The 22,766-nt window shown below is 40.7% G+C and overlaps 1 protein-coding gene across 4 annotated transcripts in view; it reads left to right on the top strand.

The window, feature by feature from the left end:
- The window catches only part of SHTN1 (shootin 1), a 60,655-nt gene that overhangs the window by 33,651 nt on the left and 4,238 nt on the right, over positions 1-22,766 (top strand). For 3 of the 4 annotated variants that reach the window (XM_050339038.1, XM_050339056.1, XM_050339045.1), the window contains 8 exons: positions 4,618-4,764; positions 5,930-6,083; positions 7,119-7,224; positions 8,913-8,995; positions 11,991-12,100; positions 12,721-12,774; positions 15,569-15,689; positions 16,584-16,761. In XM_050339038.1, the coding sequence (XP_050194995.1) occupies positions 4,618-4,764; positions 5,930-6,083; positions 7,119-7,224; positions 8,913-8,995; positions 11,991-12,100; positions 12,721-12,774; positions 15,569-15,689; positions 16,584-16,761 (953 nt within the window). Of the gene's footprint in view, positions 1-4,617; positions 4,765-5,929; positions 6,084-7,118; positions 7,225-8,912; positions 8,996-11,990; positions 12,101-12,720; positions 12,775-15,568; positions 15,690-16,254; positions 16,346-16,583; positions 16,762-22,766 lie in introns of those variants that run through there. The other variant, XM_050339062.1, reaches the window with a different exon arrangement.

Genomic DNA, 22,766 nt, shown 5'->3' with positions numbered 1-22,766 from the left:
ATTTTACCGTGAGAAAAAAAGCACCTGTAGGAAATGAAGAAATAAGTAACAACAAAGATTATTTTTTTCTCTTTATTTTGGGCCTTGAGTGGTTGTGCCTCATAAGAAAAGAATGAGTGCTGTAATTTGAAAATCCTTTTGTACAGAACAAGCTGGTAAAATAAATAATACTCTGTTTTTAAGGAAGTCACACTGTTGATAGGAATTCAGTTTTCTCGCACTCAGAATACATGCACCAAGCTCCTCTGTGGTGAGAAGCAAATGATGGACAAGAAATAGACTTAACTATGCCAGTTCTCCCATTCTGAGTAAATTAGACCTTCTGAGCTACAAAAAGTACTAATGCTACATCTTTTAACTCTTTAGAAATAGTCCCTTCAGACATTGTCTGGCAATTAGCCAAATAACTAAAAACAGCTGTATTGTAGCTTTATTAGTCTAAAATATTATTACTCATCTAGATGAGTTGGCTGCCCATATTAGGCATATGTCCTTTCTCATGCTCATGTTGCTCAGTTTTCCTTGGCAGTTTGAAAATCCAACTAGGACTAGTCTTTGGCTCCTCTAAAGGAGTATATTTTTATTTTTTTCCCTGATTAGTCATTGAATTAAAAGCCACACCTGGAGTTATATTTTAATCCAAGTACCTCCTGAATTTAGAGCCACTTAGTGCTCTGTCAGGCCATAATCAAGACAAGATCACTCTGTCCTCATCACATAAGATCCTTCAAATAGCCTGTTCTTTGGATTAGGGTTAGGGTACCTTGATCCTGCCTCCCCTGGGGCATGTTTCAGGTCTGAACATAAGACTGCAAGGCTTCAGGGTACACATGATACAAAAGGCATCAGCTTCTGTAAACTGTGACAAACGTAGATGAGTGGGTTACCACTCCATGAGGATGACTTACTGGTTTTTCACTGGGCTGTGGGAGGGGATGGGGCAGTGCTGCTCAGGATTGAAATAAGGGTCAGCTGCTCAGTTAAGTGATCTCTTTTCTGTTGGAGACTTCCCAAATTTTACTCTGCCTTGCTATTTGCCTTTTGCTATTCTGTTCATACTGTATAGTGTTTATCACTGATTTTTATTTTAGTTTATGCAACCAATGATTACCCCAGTATAACAGTGCTGCTGCATTGGGACCTTCTTATCCCTTCAAGCTGTAGGTAAGACAAAAATGGCAAATAGCCAAATGATGTACAGATGAAAGTGGAGCCACACATGGATATTAAAGCATTTCTTTTGGCCTCATTTTGCTCCTGGGAGCAGAGTTAGTCGGAAAGCATCCAGTTTTACCCCGAACGTTATTTGAATGAGGGTCAGTGTTTCCAGGGACTTGACACTAACGGAGTTGCTTTCTAACTTTTTTAATGAGGGAGAATTCCTTTTTCAGCTCTAGTGTAAACAAAAAACAGCTGCAGCAAATGCTCTGTGGGGTAATGCCTTGAGCAAGGTCTGAGAATGAGGTATGGTCCCACTGAGGTCAAGGGAAAAACTTCTAGTATTTTCACCCCCTTCTCTTTTTTCACCTCCCCAGTTCTTGTGCAAAGTCTGCTAATGAAAAGTGGCCAAGTCCCAGGTTTCCTGCAATTTGAGGCTTCTCTTCGTAAACTGGGGCCGGAGGGGAATACATAACTGGTTTGCACAGCACTTGGAGACTTTGAAAGTTAGAATGATAGGTGTAAGCAAACTACTTTTCTTTGTGATCTGCCTTTAGCTGCAGTTGTGGTTTCAGTGGATTCCTCCACTATTGACTTGTGTTTCCAGCATTGATTGGGATGCTCTGCAGATAATTGTCTAGCAGGTGGCGAAGTCGGAACTAATCCATCAATTGGTTAAATTCCACCTCGTTCAAGTAATCTTGTTAGTAGCTGTTTTGCCCTTTCAGCAGTCACTTTAATTAATATTCAGGGTTGTGCAGACAGTCAGATTTCTGCCCTGCTGAAGCAGGAATTGATTTTTTAAATTTTAAATTAGAAATAATTTTTAAGGGTCTTTTTTATCCTATTTCAAACACAGAGCAGCCTCTGAAAACTTGCAATCAGTTCATCACCAGCTTTCTTTCTGCTTTGTCTGATGCAACTGTCCTGTCTAGTTTTCTCCCTTCCATTTAGAATGTGCTGGCACTTAAAGAACATGTGTGTAAGTAACTTCTGAAATGGATGTGACTCCCCATGTGGTCTGATTGCAATCTTACTTATAAGCAACAATTTTTTTTGTGGTGCTGAAGACACTTCCATATATATATATATATATATAAATTGTAAGCAGGAACGTATTTGCAGTATCATGAAAGCAGTTTAAAAAGCTGATCGAAAATGCAGGACTTCATGTGAAAGCTTCGGAATGAAAAAATTTTCACCCAAGCCTTCAAAAGGATTTTTTTTGTTTTGTTGCAGAAGAACGTGAAACAAAGTGAATATGAATTTTCTACATTTGGTGAAGTATCTGCTCAAGTTGAAGAAATCAAGTTGCTCTACTTGATTTCTTCTTGTTTTGGCAGCTTTCTGCTCCCTCAGGCTGGAATAACTCTGTTAGATTTAGTGGCAGAAACTTGGTGAATAAAAATCTGCAATTGATCACCTCAGACTATTTTTTAGATTCCAAAAGAATAAATCCAAGTTTTCACTTTGCTTTGAAGGTTCACAGTGGGTAAACTGAGATGTTTGCTTTTAAGGGTGGCTTTTAGAGAGATGCTGTTTCTGTCAGGGTTAAATAACTTCTGAGTGACTTGACAGGAACACAGGAGGCTTTGACACAGTACTGAGTTCTTTAACAGTGATTTGGACCTTTCTTAACTATGATGCTTCAAAGATGCTGTCTCTTTTAAGAATATAAAATGTTAAAGGAATGATTGGCAATGCAAAGGCAAACCTTTATGGATTGTTGTGGGTAACTTTGATTCTGGAATTCTCTTGCCTTTGAATTGTTTTTGCCACTGCCCTACTAGTGTAAGGTAACATAAACATAACAGTTTGACTGGCAGAATTTAGGGACAGGGAGCTGCTGTCCAGTGCACATTTGCAGCACACCACAGGAGCCTGTGTATCATCATCAGTTTGTTTTTGTTTGTTTTATAACAAAATGCAGTACTAGAGCCTACGTTCATCATTTCCTCTCCATCGAATGCTTCCACTCCTTTATTGCTGCCCCCATGGCACAGCTCTGCCCAGTGAAGTGTTCTTTGCAGGTTTATTAGGATTAGGGCCGCATCAATTGACTTTTGCTGGCACGCAGGGTCAAGCAGGCTGCGCTGGGACTCCAAAGTTCAGCACGGTCAGTGGGTCTCTGCACATCTACAGAGAGAGCTGCTTGCTCAGAAGGCTCAGTTGGAGTGGGTGTGCAGAGCACTGGGTGGAATGCTTGCCACATCTGCACCAGCTCGTACTTCTCAGATATACAGTAGTATCAAAAGAAGTAAATCACACAGCATTGTAGTAGAACCAGATGGGAAGAAACCACGTTTTGTCTGTAATTTTGGTTTGTGAATGAATAGGATGGGAATTTGAAAGGATGTCATGGAGCTTTTGTATTTCAAATACCTTATTCTTAAAATACCTTTGTGCTTTTGCTGTGCTCCACGATACAACAGCGTTTTTACAGTCTGAGGGAGTATCTGCATTCCCAGGCTGTTCTCTGCTCTCCTGCCATAAGTGGCTCTGCTGACCTGTGCACACTCATCCGAGACCTCAGCATGACCCAGTCCCTGTTTCTGCTGTAAGAACAGGCATGGCTGAGTTTTTCGAGTGGAAGCTCGTGTTGCCTGGGGGAAAACCTCTACCTGAAAGAGATGTCAAGGTGCAGAATAAATTCACTAGGAATTTTTTTGTCAGGAAGCGATCTATTTTTACCAAGTTCCTAAACAGTCTGGAAGGAGCAGATCTCTTACAGAAACTGCATGTGCTGCCAGCTCTGCGTCTCTTAGGTGAAGCCTAGAGAAGTGTGTGGTATTTTTATCAGTGTTAAGTCTTTAGAGTATTTGCTTTTCACCCCCCCCAATGTTCATTTGCCATATCAAAAGTATAACTTGGGAAGAGCAAAGAACACAAGGATCAGAACTAACAGGCTGAAATTTCCCTAAAATGCCTTTTCCTGGGGCAAGTGCATACAGTGGTTACACAGACCTGGAGTGAAATTAATTTCCCGAAGATTCTCCATCATTCACGTATCCAGGTAACCCTCAAATAAGAGGGCTTTATGCCAAGGCTTGCATACGTGTTTGAGGAAGGTAACCTATGAATTCATAGACATTTATCCTCTCCCTAGAGTTCTTTCAGTCTTTCCAGAGCTCCCCAAATGGAGGTCAGATTGTTCCCATTTCCAGGAAACAGAATTCAGAGATGTGTTTAAATTCTGAATGCTGCCAACATGTGGGTAATTGGGGTGTAGCAGTGGATGGTTCTTGGCAAACACCTGGTTCCTTTCAGCCTGAGCTTAGCTCCTGTGAATTTTACTCTCAAACTTCCTTTCCCCCTCCTTCACACCTTCCTCCTCACTATTCCTGCCACACTAACACCATGTTAACCTCTTCATTTTCTTTCCAATTGCTATTTTCCCCAGGACAGCGTTAGACTGTGCTGAACTGTTGTTTTTGTTGGGTGTGGGTTTTGTTTTGGCAGATGTTCATTGAACAAAACAAGATGAAAAGGCAGAGTCAGTTGCTTCTGCAAAATTCTGCTCCTGATCAACAACTTTTGAAGGCTTTGGATGACAATGCTAAGCTAACCCATGCATTAGAAGAAGAGAGGCTTCAACACCAGCAAAAGGTAAAACAGACTTTCTTTCCTCTTATGTGGAAGTCTTTGAAAGCCTCCAGAAATTAAGGAGTGTCGTGTTTTTATTATATTCGGAGTTATTTGAGATCTTATCCACTGTAAGAGTTCAGAGTTTATAAGCTAAGTTTCTGAGAAGATTGTGATTCCCTTTTTCTGGGTCTCTGTTAAGACATGAGTACAAAACTTCAGGGCTTTTCAGCCTGAAGCCTCTGGTTTAGGTAAGGATTTTATTCTGAATGTCAGCAAAGTGCAGTTACAAGCACTAAGTCAAGTTCCATTGAGTAAACAGCTGACAGGAGAATATTTTGGACATTGAGTAATGTAAAGGGTATCTTGGGAGGATAAGCTTAGAATGCCAGGAGGTGAGAGGTGGGCAGTTCACATTAGTAGTCTGGGTCTTGCTAAAGAAAGGGATGGGGAAAAGCCAAGCCTACTGGAGCAGGGAAAGGTGAGTGGAATGCTGCAGTGTGGATCTAAATAGGATCTAAAGTGCTGGGACATAAACAAATATGTTCTTTTAAACTGGACTAGATAAATCTCTTAACTGGAAGAAATCACCATTGCTTCCCCTGAAAATGAGCTTTCCTTTAGCCCTGAGGCCTGCTCTTACAAATCTGATAATGCGTCTAGAGCAAAATGTACGTATTTAGGGAGCTGGGAAGTTATTGCTACTCTGCATCTGAATGCTGCCTCTGAATCAGGTATTCCATAATTCACCCACTGGCATCTGCATGAGTTGAGACAAGGGAGTTTAAATAACCAGCCTGTCAGTGGAAGCAGTCAGTAAGAGAACAAAAATGTCAGTGTTCTCATGCTTCAAATGAGGAAATGTTCTGAAATTAAATTCTAATTATGTGATAAAAACTCTATAAAAAGAAAAGGGAGCGACTTACATCTTAAGTACTTTAGAGCTGAAGACATATTCTAAAGAAGAGATAAAGCAAGCTGGGATCATAATAGGAAATTCTGACATCTCTTAGAAAAATCTCTGCAGCTCTCATTCAAAAATTTTCATCTTTCTAGGACTTCACTAGGTTTTCACTCTTATACTATAACACTATGTTTTTAGGATAACTGTACCTAGTGGGTTATTTGTCAAGAGGAGGTACAGAAAATGGATTTTACTGAGATGAATGCTCTTGTTTGCCAACTGCAGATCAAAGAATTGGAAGAGCAGCTAGAAAATCAAGCACTGCATAAGGAGATTAGTCGTCTTAAACAGCAACTAGAACTTTTGGAAGAAGATAAAAAGGAACTAGAGCTTAAATGTCAGCACTCAGAAGAAAAAGCTAGAGACCTAAAGCATTCAGGTAAAATTGTGTAATAACTTTGATTTTAGAGGTGAAGTGTGTGTAGGGGGGGTGATTGGTGCACATCTAATGGAATTATACATGTTATGTTTGAGACCCCAGAAGCTTTTGTTCAGCTGTGATCCAGGCCTGTGTTCCACTAGACAAAGTACAGCAACTGCCCTTAAATGCAGAACAAGCGTGTCTAAAATGTGTGTGAAAAAATAACCTTGTAAAACTTCTGTAAGGTATAAAAATACTGTTGTTACATTACCCTGAGTGTATTATTTTTTTACCTTCTAAAATTTAAAATTAAGTGTAAAATATTGTAATTTTAATTTGAATCCATCCTTACAAGAGCAAAGAACCTGTGCAGGGCTAAGAGTTGGGCTCAATGATCCCTGGGGATCCCTTCCAACTCAGCATATTCTGTGATTTTGTGAACCATATCCACTTTGAATTCCTGTTGTATCAGAACAGTTGCTGAGAATTTTTGTAACTAGAAGAAATTCAAGACTTTTTTTTTTTCCTCTATTTCTGCCCCTCCCCAGTTAATTACATTTGATGACATTTCAAGTGCAGAAAAGTGATTTCCATGTATTAGATCTGACATGTAAACAGAAGAGAAAAGATACTTTCTGTCACCACCCAGATTTGACCATTTTTGTGGGGAAAACCCACACCACCAGCAAGTCTGGAGGCTGAAACTGTCAACTTCTTCCATCTCTTGTTAGTTCATTCTCAAGTGCAGCCTCAAATAGACCATCACAGGAATGGGATGAAGTTTTCCCTGCTCTGTTGTTTTATTTGAAGAATTCTGTATGAGGAGGAGTTTTAGTTGCAGAAGGAACTCAGGCTGGAGGTAACTGGTTTAATGGGAATCTCATGTGTCTAGGACATTGTTCTTGGTAGAAGGTGTTGCTGAAAATAGGACTTCTAGCAGTCATGTGGCTTAGTCTCATTGTTTGTTCTTTAGTCAATAAGTAGCTTTTTTTTCTTCAACTGTCAGAGTTGGTTTTGAGACTCACTGTGGTTTGTTTTATTGGTCTTGTGCAGTTGATGAACTTCAAAAACGAGTACAGCAGTCTGAAAATCCTGCACCACCTCCTCCTCCACCGCCCCCCCCTCCTCTCCCTCCACCCCCTCCTCCCAACCCTATACGGTAAGTGCTGACAAGGGCCCAGCATTAATGCTTTGCACGAGCAGAATTCATTACATGAGCTTGCATCCAAGCAGGAGGAGTGTCTTTAAAGAAAAAAAGGCTTTCTCCACCTGTCTTGGGCTCTTTACCAGCAGGACACAGACTGTGCTCCACCTCCCAACAGACTAACACCCTGACCAGTTTTGAACAGTGTCTGCCTTGCCAAGCTTAACAAATTGTCTAGACTGTGACCTTGGAGGAGGAGGGATACCTGTCTCCTCTAAATTTAGGTGATTTTTTTTCTATTCACCTGATAGCTGTGTAATTACAGACTTGTGAAATGCTTTCTACTGCAAAGAAAACTCCTTTGATCCAAAGGATATGTTGGATTACTGTGTGGCCCTTCATGTCGGATACTGATGATGACAATGCAGGCTCCATTGAGTTCCCATAATTACATTCATAAGTTAAAAGGAAGAAAAAAAAAACCCAAACAGAAAATCATCATTCCATCATCAAGCGGTTTGGGTGAAATTACCAAAATGAGGCCTGATTTTCACAAATGACTATAAAAGAGGTTGACCAGTCTGTGATGTATGAGGCATTAGACCCAAATGAATTAATTAAGTAAGCCCTAATGGGTACTTAGTTAATTTTAGAAACTCAGCTAATCTTCATGTTGTCTGCTTGGTTTTAAAAATAAATGGACTTTGATGACACTTTCCAGCCTTCTGTAATAGAAATGACATACAGGAGTCTTGTTAACTACTGCATTAAATATATGAATAGAGATGATTCATAGGGAGAATTCATCCCTTTATGCATGTTGCATTGTTTTTAGAAACTAAACATTTTCTGAACAGTTGTGTTTGGTCTTTTGCTTCTTTTATGTCCGTTAACTCATTCAGCTCACTTGCTTGTTTCTGACTAATGTATAGCATGAATGTGTAGAGGTATCGTAAGGATTTTTTTGTTTAAAATTTTGCCCCTTACTATTTGGAATAGATAAAACTATTTGCCTTAAGCCCTGTAGTAGCTAAGTCAAAGTATTTCCTCATGCACTGTGATGTTTATGTGCATAGGAATTACTTCAGAGATAGGCACTGGATGCTGCTTTTTTCTGGTTTTGACCCGTTATGCCAGGCACGTCACTACTCTGTGAGGAGAAGTGCTCAACAGGGACTGATGGGCCCCACTGGCTCATCAGATGTGCACAGAAGCTTATACTTGAGCTTGAAGATGAATCATTTACTTGCCTGGACTTCTACGTTTTGACTGTAGTGAGGGGATAATTATTTGACACTGTAAGAAGATTACAAACTTGGAGATGGTGAGGAGATACTGATCACCATATTTAAGTGTCCTCTGGAGAACAATACTTCAATATCTACAGCTCTTCTCTCCATTTATTATTCCGGAGCAGCTTCAATTTGTCATGTGTCACAATGAGACTGTCTTTTAATATTCAGATCTAGAGTGTTTTGATTTGTGCCTAATGTCTGTGAAAAAAGAAATAAATTTCTCTAGTGCATTTTGATGGGAGGCATTGTGGGGGGTAATTCAGTGCGTACAAGAACAGTTAAATGAGTCTTTTATAAGTAGCTGTATAATCAGGTATAAGCAAGCTGTTGGTGTGTCGTGTTCCTGCTCATTCTGACAGTGTGCAACACAGGACAGAATGACAATCTGCAGTTTCATTTCCCCCAAAGGTCTCTCATGTCGATGATTCGCAAGAGATCTCACTCCAACACCAACATGAGCAAGAAGGAGAAACCTCCTCAGCAGGAGTCAGGTATGGCTCATCCCCTCTCATGTGGATCATCCCCTGGGTACTGCAGGTAGCGCTGGTGGGAATGAGCTGTGGATATAGATAGCCGTTCACGTGCTTTTAATTGCCAACATTTACTACAGCTGTCCGTGTCCCAGCATATTCCTCTATCTTGAGTCCAGAGGTTTGCAACCCAGGTGTGTGTGCACCGAGATGGGAAGTGGTATCTTTGGAATTCGTGTGAGGGGTGGCTGAGGACTCTGGACTTGTCTAGTTTGGAGAAAAGGAGGCTGCAGGGTGACTTTATTGCTCTCTGCAGCTTCCTGAAGATGGGAAAGGGAGAACGAGGTGCTGAGCTCTTCTCCCTGGGATCCAGTGACAGAAGACATGAGAGTGGTTCGAAACTGCATCAGGGAGCATTCAGAGTAGACATTAGGAAGAATTTATTTATGCTGAGGGTGGTCAAACACTGGAACAGGCTTCCTGAAGAGGTAGTTGATGCCCCAAGTCTGTTGGTGTTTAAGAGGCTCTTAAGAACATGCTTTAACTTTTGGTCAGCCCTGAAGTGGTCAGGCAGTCAGACTAGATGATCATTGTAGGTTCCTTCCAACTGAAATATTCAGTTTTATTCTGCTGCAAACTTCTTCAAGATCCCAAGTAGATTTGTGTAGCCCTTATAGCCATCTATACCTGCACAACTGAACTGATGATCAGCATTCAATTTACGTTTTCCAAGTGGATTTTGCAGATCAAAACCTTAAGGGAAGACCTAGTCTTTGCTGTAACTGAAAAAAAGTTCTAATCTTCCTGCTTCTGACTCTGATGTTCATTGGATGTTCCACTGAACTGATTTCATTCATACCTGATGTGGTAGAAAAAAATCTGTTTTCCCTTGGAAAAGAGAGGGTGGTCATGTTTCTTGTAGGTTCCCAGAAGGACCTGAGAAGATAAGCACTGAGCTGGGTAGAATGATGTGCTGGGCGAGATGGGTGGGGAGAACAGGCCGGTTCCGTTCAGGCCCCACGCTGTTACACTGATAGTGTGCAGATGGTTGAGTTGCAGCCTGGCAGTTTGGTGCTGCCTGAAGTAGTTGCACTGTGGTAGCACTGAGGGGTTCAACCTGTGCCTCCAACCTGGAGACACTGCAGCACGTCACTGCAGCTACGGTGTGTGCAGGGCTTTGTGCGGCTTCCGTGGAGGAGGCAGAACAAACCCAACAAGCATTAAGCAGAGAGCACGTTCTGTACAGCATAACACAGGGAAATTTCCAAACTTCCGGATGGCTTCTTGTTTGCAGTTTCTCCTGTCCAGAGCCTCTCCTAAGAGCTTGTTCGTTAAATGCTTTGGTTTTCATCCCTCAATTCATATCTTGAGAAATTACCACTCAGAGTTGACTGTAATGCTAATCCTTTAATAATACTGAAAACCTAAAACAAAACAGAGCCTTGCACTAAGGTGGCTCTGCATGCACAGTGTAACAGCTGAAATTGCATTTTATTGTTGTTAATGGAAGCTGGAAACTTGGTAGGCTGAGAACAGGAGTTAAGTAGAGATTTACAAGTGATCATGAGTGGCTGAAGAGTCAGAGGTAGTTAGACAGGCATTGCCAGTTAAATAACCAAGGGTTTTCTCGCTGTTTCTCTCTTCCTTCTGAAACAGCAGGAGTTTGTTTGTAGTGAATTGCTTAACTCATTTGCTGACACTTAAACAATGAAGGAAACCTGGCTGAAATTATGGGTATAGGATATAACTGCTAAAGAAAAATCTGCTGTTAGCAGACTGATGGTATGTAAGTAAGGCTGGATTTTGGGATGGAACCAACAGGCAAGAAGTGGGGAAAAGAATTACCCCTCCCATTTGTCAGGTGAGGAACTGAGGAATGGAGTGACTTGGGCAGGTCCTGAGGAGTTTTTGAGAGCTGGTTACCAATCTGAGAGAAATAAGGTTGTTGGTCAGGAAAAAAAGAAAAGAGAAGTGACCTTGTACCAAAATCTCTGATGAAGAGTCAATCTTATCTTTCAGTAAAAGTCCAATTATGTTGTCTTCATTTATCAGGGTTCCTTACCTTTTTGTTGAAACTATCCCAAACAGTGGTTGCATTGCAGTAAATACTAGGACATGCACTATATGTTCTCTAAACTCCATTTCATTATTTATTAGCAAATTTTAACAGTTCTGACCCTTCTTCAATCACATATAAACTGCTTTTTTCTCTCTTTATAGTTGAGCAGTTCTTAAAAATATAAAAAGGAGAAAGTTTTTTCTTGATCTAGTTATTATATCCAAGTTGAGGCTTGTTTTGACCCCTGTTAAGGACTTAGAATGAGTGGTTTCTATCCCATACCACCAATTAAGCTTTTATATTTGAAACAGCCTGTTTGTGAAATTAAAGCCTGACATTAAATCAGCTTAGAATACAGAAACTGCATTTCTATGAATCATCAGTAGTACCCTGACAAGTGAGAGAGCGAAAGCCTTTTTAAAATTCCTGTTATATAAGGTACAACCTTGCAGCTTTGAATAGCATCAACCCTATTTCTCCATGTGTTTGCTTTAAGTACTCTTTTCCCCACACTTCTTTGTATGGCATGTCAAGTGTCTTTTATTATATTATCTAGAACGCTGATAAGTTAACAAATATTGCTTAGGTTCATCACATAGCATCCCGTGTCATCTGTGCAGTCCTAATACCAGACCTCTTGAGAAAACAGCTATTTCTTTTCATGATGTTTCAGTTTTGCCCTTTACCTTGATGCAGTGTTATTTAAATGTTAGGGTTGGGTTCAGTCTGAGGTGTTGGTGTGTTGTTCCAGCCAGGTTCTCAAACCACATGAAATAGGAGGGAACTAACAACACTGCATATGTAAATGTTGTTTTGTCATTAAAACTGATTTATGATTATGGTAACTGGCTGCCCATGGCAAGCAAGCTGTTTAGGAGGCTGTGTAACACATTTTTCTTTGTACCAGTTCTCTGTAGTTCATACCTGGAACGTGATAGTCTTTGATTTTCGGAACAGGTGAAGAAGTTACAGATCTGAAGAGACAAGCTGTTGAAGAAATGATGGACAGAATTAAAAAGGGAGTTCACCTGAGACCAGTCAACCAGTCAAGCAGGCCTAAAACAAAGGTTTGGAATAAATAGCAGAGCAATAGCATTAGCTAAGTACAGTAATTTACACTGAAAAGAAATCAGACTTTAACATTCTGAATGTCATTTACTTTGCTTGATTTTGGATAAAATTAATTAAAGCAGCATTATATCTGAAGAACAGAAAAGGAAATGAAGGCGACAGTAAGTAAATAGAAGGCCAGTTTCTTTGACACAGAAAAGAAACTTGTAAACAAACAGCTATTGAGAAATAAAAAGCACAGAGAGAGTAACTGAATTGGGTAGAAGAGCTGATGAAGAAGTACACTATATTTAGCACTATTTCTTTCTTTTATGTGATGCTTACACCTAATACCTGAATGTAGCTACTATAAAACATTGCTTACCTTCTGCACAAAAGTATAATCTTTGTGTATAGTGTGTGGTTCCCAGTGTTAAGAGCTGAGGCTCTTCCCTTCATCTGTATAAGAGAACAGATTGATTGTTGTCCATGTGCCCACAAAAAGAGGGAGCAGGAGAATGTGACACAGCTGTAGCCTGTTGCACAGACCCTTGTGTGAAGTCTGTCATCAAGTGCAGAGACTGTCATGGTACCTTTCATGTGTTCTTTAACATGCATGTGTTGTGCTTGTTTACAGCCAGAAACACCAAAGCCCTCTGAAAGTGCAATGAAAGAATTAAAGGGGATTCTGGTAAGAGAACTTCCAGTTTACATTTCATTTTCTTTTCTGGGTTGAGAGCATAGAGCCGTTTTGGAGAAAATCCCCCAATTCCACCTTTGACTTTTGGTTCAACTTAAGGGTTGGTTTTGGTCTTGCTGTTGGTTTTGCTAACAGAACGTGTTTTAGAGAAAACTAACCTGTGAACTCTGCTCTGGGTTTGAATTCTTCTGCCACTAGAGGGGATGTTATGGTTTGCATCTGCCACGGATCCTTTGGCAACTTTCCAAGTACTCACAGCGGGGATGCTTAGGGATGGAGAGACAGTTGAATATCTGTATCTAGTCCAGAGTAAAGCCCCTAGACTGCACATACAGTAGATGTAGAGTTCTCCTCATCAGCTGCTGCTCTCTCCAGAGGCCCCAGATTTCTTATGTAGACAAAGCCTAAATAAAGCAAGAACTCTAGTCTGTGTGCTTTTATATTTAGAAAAATTTGATTCTTAATAGCTGTCCACGTACCCATTTATCACTAAACAAAAACATTAGGTGTGTATTGGGTCCTGCTGAGAGCGGTGTGCTAAGTTTGGTCCTGTTGTGTCCTTTACTCATATGCTGAATTGTTTTACCTGGTTGCTTCTTTTGCACAAGTGCTAAAATTGTATGAAAGAGTCAGAAGGAGCTTTAGTTCTTGCTCCCTGACTTCTGTACCCCTGAAGCTTTTCAAGTTGATTTTCAGCTTTGGCACATAAGGTGAAATTCTGGCAGTATTGAAGCAAAATGCTTCACTTGCACTCTACAGAAAGTGAGGACAATCATTCTTTTTATTCATGGTAGCACCTAAACAGCCCTTGTAAAAACAACCTCAGCATTGTGTTGGGTAATGCAAGACAGTACAAGTGTAGGCTCAGCCTGTGCTGTGATCTAAATCACAGGTGGGGCACCAATGACATGTTAGACTTGCTGTTCTCCAGTCACATGGAAGCAGGGGATTAAGAGAAGAAATGATCTTGAGAGCCACCAGACCTTAATGCTGAGCTCTAATTAGAGGGACACATAATTAAATGCAGAGGTAAATAGGAAAGGAATAAAATGCAACACGGAGACTATGTTTTAAATGGAATTCCATAATACAGGAGTAGTTGGATATAGTGTGTCATTTGGACCAGTGAGGGTTGGACAGAACGATCCTGCTGAAGATCCTTTCATTTTCTAATAGCTGTTTTATTTCTTCAGCACTGTGTCACTGACTTCAGAGGAGCCTTGATTATGTACTTCAGAAGGAGCAGAGAGAAACCTGCAGTCACTGCACTTCTGTATCTGGCTCGTTGCTTTTGAGCTTTCAGGGTATTTTCAGTGTATGGCAAATTGTATAAAATCCAGCTCCAGTCTATTCTTGAGACCAGTGATTATGCACAGTCAGACAACAAACATGGGAGTGGAATGTGATGGAGTAAACATTTGTTGTTGCTATGCTAATTATGCATTTTGTGTAGACCTCCATGTAATTGTTACAAACAAAACACATTTATATTTCGTAAATTGCAGAGTTTAAGGGACTCTGTTTTTCTACGTGTACAGTTGTACAGATCTGGAGTGTACTGCTAATGAATAACCTGCTTAGTTAAATTTCAAATAGTTAAGAAAGAATATATTTTAACTTCTAGGCAGGAGTGAAGAATTAAGAGGTACTTTACAGGGTTTCTGAAAGCAGAACAACTTCTGCAACTTGCAGTGCTATTTTATTTCATCCTTGGCTATTTCTGCTCAGAAGTTATGTGCTTGTCTACAAAAGATGTCAAGAGTATGTTATTTATGTGCTGGAAAAATGCTATACAAGTCTGACATGTTTTGGGAGGCTGAATAAACAGGATTCCTGGGTATTCCTAAAGATGTCAAGACTCAGAGGGAAAATGAGATAGTATGTGTGCACCACATTTTCAGTTGCATTATATAAACATTTTGGGTGACATCTTTTTTCAGTCAAGTTCTGATCCAATGACTGACTCTTGTAATTTGGGAAATGCATGCAGTATGCACTGTATGCATCTTTAAATTCCTGTGGCAAGTTTGTGATGTTTCAGGCTTTGCTTAAAGCTTCTTAAAGCCTCTTTCCCCCCACCTTAAGAAAGTGCTCTGAGACTTGCAGCTTCACTGATACTACATGCTAACCTTGGCATAAGGCAGGAATTGTGTGTATTTCTGTTTTGTACGCATAAAAAACTGTTTCAACTTGTGATCTAACTCTTTGAAAAAGAGTAATCTCGAAGTATGTAGACATAGGGTCAGGTTTATGGCAGATCAGCTAGATTATATGATATAAAATGCTGCAGTTGTAGCTAATAACTGACTTCTGCAGATACATGTATGCACCAACATGCAGCACTGTGGGACCACGCTAAAATATAAAACCTACTGGAGCAGTGAAATACAGATCTTTGGCTTTTTGCTATCAGTGGGTAATGCTGGGCATGATAATGGTCCTGCAGTTTAAGATCCCTAAATGTTAAGATGGAGGAAGTTGGCAGTTCCCTGCAACATCGGAATTCGTTCATTAGTGATCCAAAGTATCTTTCTTAAGCCTGATATCAAACACTTGTGTGTAATAAGTGTGGGTTGACCCTACATGGGGAAATCCAAGTGAGTGCAGGAGTGGTGAGCTGATCTCCAGGTGCTCCCTGTCATACTAATGGGAGAGCCTGGCACACTGTTCTGGAACTGCAGTCGCTTTGATGCAGTTTAAAAGATTCTGAAGGTGTGCGTATGAGATGCTTGGTAAGACATTAATATGTCCTCAGAGAGTTTCTCATGCCTATATCTTGCTGCAGGAAACACTGAATAAATCCACTAGTTCCCGAAGCTTGAAGTCCCTTGAGACGGACAGCGGTGAAACGGAGCTGGAGCGAGTTCTGCGGCGCCGGAAAGTCACCACTGACCAGGACAGTGGCAGTAAGTGGCTGGGCTCCTTTGTAGTTCTCTTCCTTTCCCTGCATTAAGTGACTCTTGAAGCTTTACTTTCTGTTCCAGACCATCGCCATTTCAGTCATTATGGAGAACTCTGCCTACTTCCACAGTGACTCACTTCCTGTTGCACCTGTTCCTTTTCATGCCCGTTTTCTCCAAGAGATGCCTCTGTCAGGATTTTCTGCACACACAGACACGTTCACTCAGGTTCCTGTTTCCAGCCCACAGCTCAGATGTTGTTGCTGGAGTTAATAGTCTGAGCCTCCTGTGAAAATACTCTGGAAAGTAATGGTAACCAGAGAAATGAGGGTTTGGGGCTGATGATTTGAATTTCCCTGCTCTGTGGAGCAAGTTTTGTGCTGTGCTTTACTGTCATCTGTAAAAAACTTAATGTTCTACTTGGTTACAAACAGTCTGTGCAAGTCTAAGTCCGTGCCGTAGCTGATGCAGATGTGTCTGGTTTGAATGTCGCTGTGTAGTTTTATCTTAGACTTTATAGACAGTTCACTGGCTTCTCATCAATACTGAGAACAGGCTTTTCTGTCATCAGGCTGGCTCTCGCTCCTGCTCCAGCTGGAAGAGCACTGGCAAGTTGTGACTGGGTAGTGCTGTGTGGACAGCAGGACTTGCCACCCCAGAGGGTGAGGGGATTGACTGCATGTCTGTGTCAATACAGCAAACACTGCTTGTGGTACAAGAAAGGGTTAATCTTGGTGGGGCGAGCAGAGGCTGCAGATACCATGTTTTGATACTCTCCATGCACTGTTCATTAAAATGCCATTTTGATTTCTGCCCTTGGCTTGAGTTCTGCTGTACTCATGCTGTTTCTACACCAGTCAATTTGGGTAACAGAAGCATTGAACTTTCTTTGGGTTTTAGGTCCCACTGGAGTCTTGGCCACATCAGAATCAAAATCTCTGCCTGTGCTGGGTTCGGGAGCCAGTGCTGCACAGACAGCGCTGAGCAAGAAGGACACGGAGACAGAATTCACTTCCACAGTGCCCGACTCAGGTCCTGTCTCTAACCAGGCTGCAACAGACTCCAAGCCTCCTTTGCAGTAAGTAGAATATGGATTTCTACATATATTTTAGTACTTGATGTGTTTAGATGGTGCATTTTGAAAGTAATCGAATACCAGTTTTGGTTAATAAGATAAATCTACAGTCTGAGCTGTTTTCACTGACTTCTCAAATAATTTGCCGTCTCTATTATAGGAAATGTTATTTCTACTTCCATGAAAGTTCTTTTCCTTTTAAAATCTGTGAACAGTCTTCAAAAAGAGTTCATCTTTTCTGCCACAAAAAAAAAAAGAATTCAAGAGTTTTTGAGGAATAGCAAGATTGAGGGTTTTTTGCATATCTTGGAGAGAAGAGGAATGATAGTTATATTGTTAACTCTTGATTAAAAGTAGTTCTAACAAATATTTTAAAAAATACAATCACATGAGTCATACTGGTCTGTATGCAGGTGTGCAGGGCGGTTTCTGTTGGACAAAAATAAGTCCTGACTATTCCTCTTAAAAGTTTGCTGGTAAATCTTGAAATCTCAAGATTTAAAAAAAAAAAAAAATGCAGCTAGTGCTGCATTTGCTTACGTGGGCAGCAGAATTTTTAGTTACAGCAGACTGAAGACTGAAATAGATAAAACAAATCAGATCGGCAGCATATTGTAGTCATGGCTAATTAAACCTCTGATTTCCTGCTCTGTCAGTTAAAATACCACCAGGACCAATTCTAGCAAGTCTCTGTTGCTTGGTTCAAATGGTAAAGTCATGGCAAATGAACTGGATATTCAGTTTGCATCTGTTTTATGAACTGACACTTCACTCTTCCACAGGTACTTTCATCATTTATTTTTGAGTGGATAAAGAGCCCAATTTCCTTTTGTGCTCTACAGTTGTATTTAATTTGCACTGAGAGTTAAAAGCAGAATGCCTTTTCCAATCATATGTATTTTCTCCTTTTATTTCATTTAAGTATCCTTAGAAGAAAGATGATCTTCATTTTAATTTAATCAGGAAGATGAAGATTTGTTCAGCAGTTAATTTGACATGAATAATGCCCTTGCATTTTTCTTGAACTGCTACCCTGATGGAAAGAAGAGGTTGTTCCTGAAAAGTACTGTTTGTAGTTTGTGGATTTCTACAATTTTGAACAGATCAGAAAATACAAGCTTCTCCCATCACCTTTTGTGTACCTTTATTCCACCAAACTAAGTGGAAATTGCATTTACAAGAAAGGAAATGAAATAATTGCAGGCCCCAAGGTCTCGCAGAATGCGTGGTGAATTGACAGTGAAAAGGATCCTGTGTTGACAGTCACAGTTGTTATAAAAGCATATGTGAAGCTCAATTTATTTCTCAGCTTGCCTATTCGGTGACATTCTGAAAGACACATTTCACTTTAATTTATCTGTTTAAAGCATTAAAACAAATGTGGTGGGCCAGACTCCTTGATGCTGCAGGGCTTCTTTGCACCGAGTCACTGGTGTAAACCCGCTTAATTGGAAAACCTCATTGTTAAGGATGATTTTCCGGCGAGGGAGAAGGTGCTGGGGCTCTCCCACTCTCCTGCAGCTGGGCTGGCAGGGAGGAGCAGGAATAACCTAGAGGCTTCATACCATGTTGCAGTGCAATTACTTTTCTTTACTCTCCTGGTTGCTGTTTGCAGCAGGGGCTGGTGGCAGCAGCCTCCAGACTCTGAGGTGTGAAAGCAGTGTTTGGAACCAGGGCTCATTGGAAGCAGGCATCAGAGGGAAGTTCCTTTGGCTAACAAGTCTGACAGCTCAGCTCTGTAATTAGCCCGTTTGCTGGGCTCCCCTGGGGACATCTGTACTAGCAGCTGAGTTTGGATCAGCAGAGCACTTGTGAAGCAAATCTGCCTATTGTCCCTGTTTGCTGTGCTTTGATTTGTATCCTGGAGTGTTCTTAGTGCAAAAACTGGATTCCTGGATTCATTGGATGAGTGAAACTAAACCAGGAGATGTGATCCAGCCTTTAATGGGTGGCCCAGGGGCCATGTGAGAGCTGCTTCAGTGAAAGTACCCCCCCAAAACGTGTGTTCTGAGGACACTGGTCTGGAGCACGGGCTGTTTCCCTCTACACATCTGCTGCCATTGCACCACATCCCTTAAGTAGCCTGTGTTAAATAAACAGTACACTGCCTGGACCAGATACCCTAAATTACAAGGGCATACGAAAAATTTTTTGTGGCTCTTCTTCTCCTTGTTCATACCTGAGGTTAAAGGATGCAGCTCTCATCATTTGCAATTCCTTGAAATCTGATGAATGTATGACTTGTTTCAGGTGTTTGCAGCAGCCAAGTAAACCTTTCACAGCACAGTAGAGGACTGCACATCTCATAATTACCAGGTGTCTCTTGCAGTGCAGGGTTTATTCTTTTTCTTCACCTAGATTTTAATGTGCAACTTCCTATAGAAAACTGTAGGAATAGTTGTGCACAAAATACTTGTGTTTGCTACACTAGCCATTTATTAAGGCTTGTGATCTGAGGGAGGAGGTGATTCTTGCAGACATTTACACATGAACAGCTCTATATTCATCATATTTTATTCATGCTGAGTAGCAGTTGAGCACACCCCATCTCATGGAGGAAGAAGATCATACTCTTGGAAAAGACCTAGTCTTGAAAATGTGTCTGTGATCAGTATGTAAGCAGCAGTCAGCTCATTAAGTAAAATCCTGGATCCTTCCCACCTAAATATGCACAGGGTAAAGAATTTCAGTGTTTGGTTGAAGTTGGGCTCCACACATGGTTCAGTGTAAACAAAGCACTGGCCTCCAGCTGAATTGGCTGGTCCATTCTGTCAGTGGCCGAGAGAGGGATTGGGAGGAAGGGCTGCAACATTGATAAATAGAGGTTAATTCTGAAATTTTCCTGTAATCGAACTAACAGATCATAGCTTAGAGAAAGTGGAGAAGAGAAGACTGAGGGCAGACCTCATTGCAGTTATAACTTCCTGGGCAGGGGCAGAGGAGGGTCAGGCACTGAGCTCTGCTCTGGGGGGGTCCTGGGACAGTAGCCAGGGAATGGAGTTGTGTCAGGGCAGGGTAAGGTTGGGTATTAGAAAAAGTGTTCCCCCAGAGGGTGGTTGGCACTGAACAGGCTCCCAGGGCAGTGGGCACAGCCCCAAGGCTGCCAGAGCTGCAGGAGGGTTTGGCTGATCCTCTGGAGCACAGGGGGTGACTCTTGGGGATGGGCCTGTGCAGGGCTGAGGGTTGGACTGGATGATCCTTGTGGGTCCCTTCCACCTCAGCTTATCCTGTGATTCTGTAACTTAACTCAGGAGAAAGATTTGAGTTTAGAACCTCTAGGTGAGGTGTTATTTCAGTGCAGGAGATTGTTAGAAGGGTGTGAAACAATTAAGCAGATGATTTGGAATGCATAAAATTTTGCTGAGGTGGTGCTTAGGGGGGAGACATCAGTGATGTGTGTCCTGTAGAGAAACTGAGACCTTCCCTGAGTGGGAAGGTAACTTCCTCTGCAAATCTCTTCCCAGTGTTTAACCCAGCATGAGTGTAATTTTGTGACAACTGCTTAGAAGAGAAGAGGTGATAATTTAGTTCCCTTGGGAGCAGAGTTCCCGTGACCCCCTGCAGTGTGTAGGCACAGAAGGGAAAGGTGTGTCTGCCTCTGCCCCTGCGTTTTTTAGGTGTTTTTAGGTGGGGCATTTTTTAGCACTTCGTAAACATTGTGTTTCTGGGCAGCAGAGTTCTTTGCTAACAGAGTGGACTACAGAGAGGGTTAGTCTTAATCTGATGATTTTATACAATTAAAGGATTTGTCCTCCTTCTCCTGGCTGTAATCTTAGTACCCCCAAATCATCTACCAGCTCTGCAGGGAACAGCTCAGTCTCAGCCTGACAGAACTGCAAAGGTTTTCAGTGCAGCTTGAACATGGGCAATTTAGTTTGACCAACGAAAGAACAAAACAATGGGATGTTCTGGAAGTGGGAGGATGTTCTCAGTTTTACCTGTTTTAAAAGCTACTGTCACACATTTTTCTTAGAGTGTACTCTGTCTTCCTTCTCAGTGCAGGTAGAAGCTCTCCAAGATTCTTCATTTAAATGAATTTGCCAATCTTTTTGAGCATTTTCAAAAAAAAAAAAATGCCTAGAAATGGGAACAGTCTCCATACTAAAGGAAGTCTGCAGTGCTGTTCTGCTGGCTGCTGTGTTGACCACCTTTCTACTACATTTAGCAGGGGCATTCTGAAATGGAGGAGGTTTCTTGCACTTTTTTCATAGATATCCAGTGTTACAGATAGCACTGGTATTGTCAGAGAAGGGAACAATGGACTAATTCACTAGTGTCACTGTTTGTATTCCCTATAATTTCCTTTGGACAAATATTGGTAGTAGTGGGATGGAATTTTTTGTTTGTTGAAGACTTCCAAAACTTAGAATTGAAGACTTCAAAAAATTGGTGTATTTTTTACTATTGCTCAGAATTTTAGCCTTTAGTGCTCTCTTTTTTATTCCCCTGTCTTATTAAGAATTCTGAAACGTTTAATAAACACATCTGCATATTTGCTTTTATTCTGAATAAAAGTTCTGGACTGAGATAAAATGACCTCAGCTCTCGTGGTCTGGCACAGTAGCACTCAGCTGAGCTGAGCTGCTCTCCTGTGCTGTTACACAGGGTAAGGAAATTGGATGGGACTTTCTACAAAATTTTTTCCATGACTTTGACATAAATTCTGGTTTCTAATGGAAACATTTTACAATTGTTTCATTAATAGAGCACCAATCAAGGTTAAATGATGCCAAGATTCTAATTAATGAGCAGAGGAAACAAAATCCAAGTCTCAATTAACTATGTGATCCTTAGTTTGTCCTTTTGTACTCCTACTGTAAATTATATACAAAGGGCTCAGCAGTGCTGGTTCACTGACAGTCCATTAAGCATAACCCTTTAGTTTTACACCCTCTGTAGGTTCTGTAACCATATAAATATAAGAGTACCAAAGCAATATATTCTGTCACAGGCAGTCCTCAGTACTGCATGGGACTTTGCATATCCCATACAATTAACCTAAAATGTATTTATCATCTAAATCTGAATTTCCCAATACAGATTTTATGTGTTTAGTCATAAAAATGTTTATTTAGTCATAAAAAATATATGCAGACTTATGAACAACTGTGTGTAAATGAGTACAATAGAACTAGATTTTCAGTTTCTAGCTGAAATGTATAGTTGGGCAAATAACAAGAATACTGATAACAGCATTAACAATTTTAATGAGGGAAGAGCTTTGCATAGAACTAAATGCAAATACCTTGGCTAGACAAATTTGTAATTGGTCAGAACTGTGATAAACTCTACATGCTCTTCCCAGCTTTATTTGTAGCAGTAAAAACTGTTTTTTGAAAGGGAGCACCGAAATTATGTTCATTCTTACACTGAAACATTCTGCTCTTGACAAAGTGTTGAAAGTGAGCTATGTATAATAAGCTCACTCATGAATGAATGAATAACCTGATAAATAAGGTTAATAATTTTTAACAGTGCCTCCTCAGCTGTAACAGCAACACTCTCAGGCTGGTGCTGCACCAGTGTAAAGGATTTGAAGAAGGGAGTACTCGTACAAGGAAGTCGGATAGTAATTCTTATTTTTATGCTTGAAACATTGATTTAATCACCAGTTTTCTCCATTAAACTACTTTGTATCAACATCTTTCATTTTTCTGTCCTTTGAAGGTGGTAAATATGATTGCCATTTTATCCATTTTTTGTTATAAATGAAACAGACTTCAGAGCGTTTGGCTGTGCATCAGTTGTTGGAATGCTGCCATACACTAATGCAGACTCCCCACTGTGAGCCCAGTGAAGAATTATACTTTGATTCACCAGATTGTATTAAATAGTCCAGCTGTTGGGATTTGAAAGATAGTTACCTCCAAAGTGAAATAAAAATGAACTTGGCATTTATGGCTTGACCATTTTTATAGTGTTGGGCAATCAGCTTTTCAAAAGTAGCACTTTTTAAAATAACCCTTTTCTGGTTACACTGCTTTAAAAAGTTTAATTTGCAGTAACAT

The sequence above is a fragment of the Myiozetetes cayanensis genome, unplaced genomic scaffold, assembly GCF_022539395.1.
Source record: "Myiozetetes cayanensis isolate MyiCay16 unplaced genomic scaffold, myiCay2020 scf10, whole genome shotgun sequence".
Lineage (NCBI taxonomy): Eukaryota > Metazoa > Chordata > Aves > Passeriformes > Tyrannidae > Myiozetetes > Myiozetetes cayanensis.
This window is presented reverse-complemented; position numbering and strand designations above follow the sequence as displayed.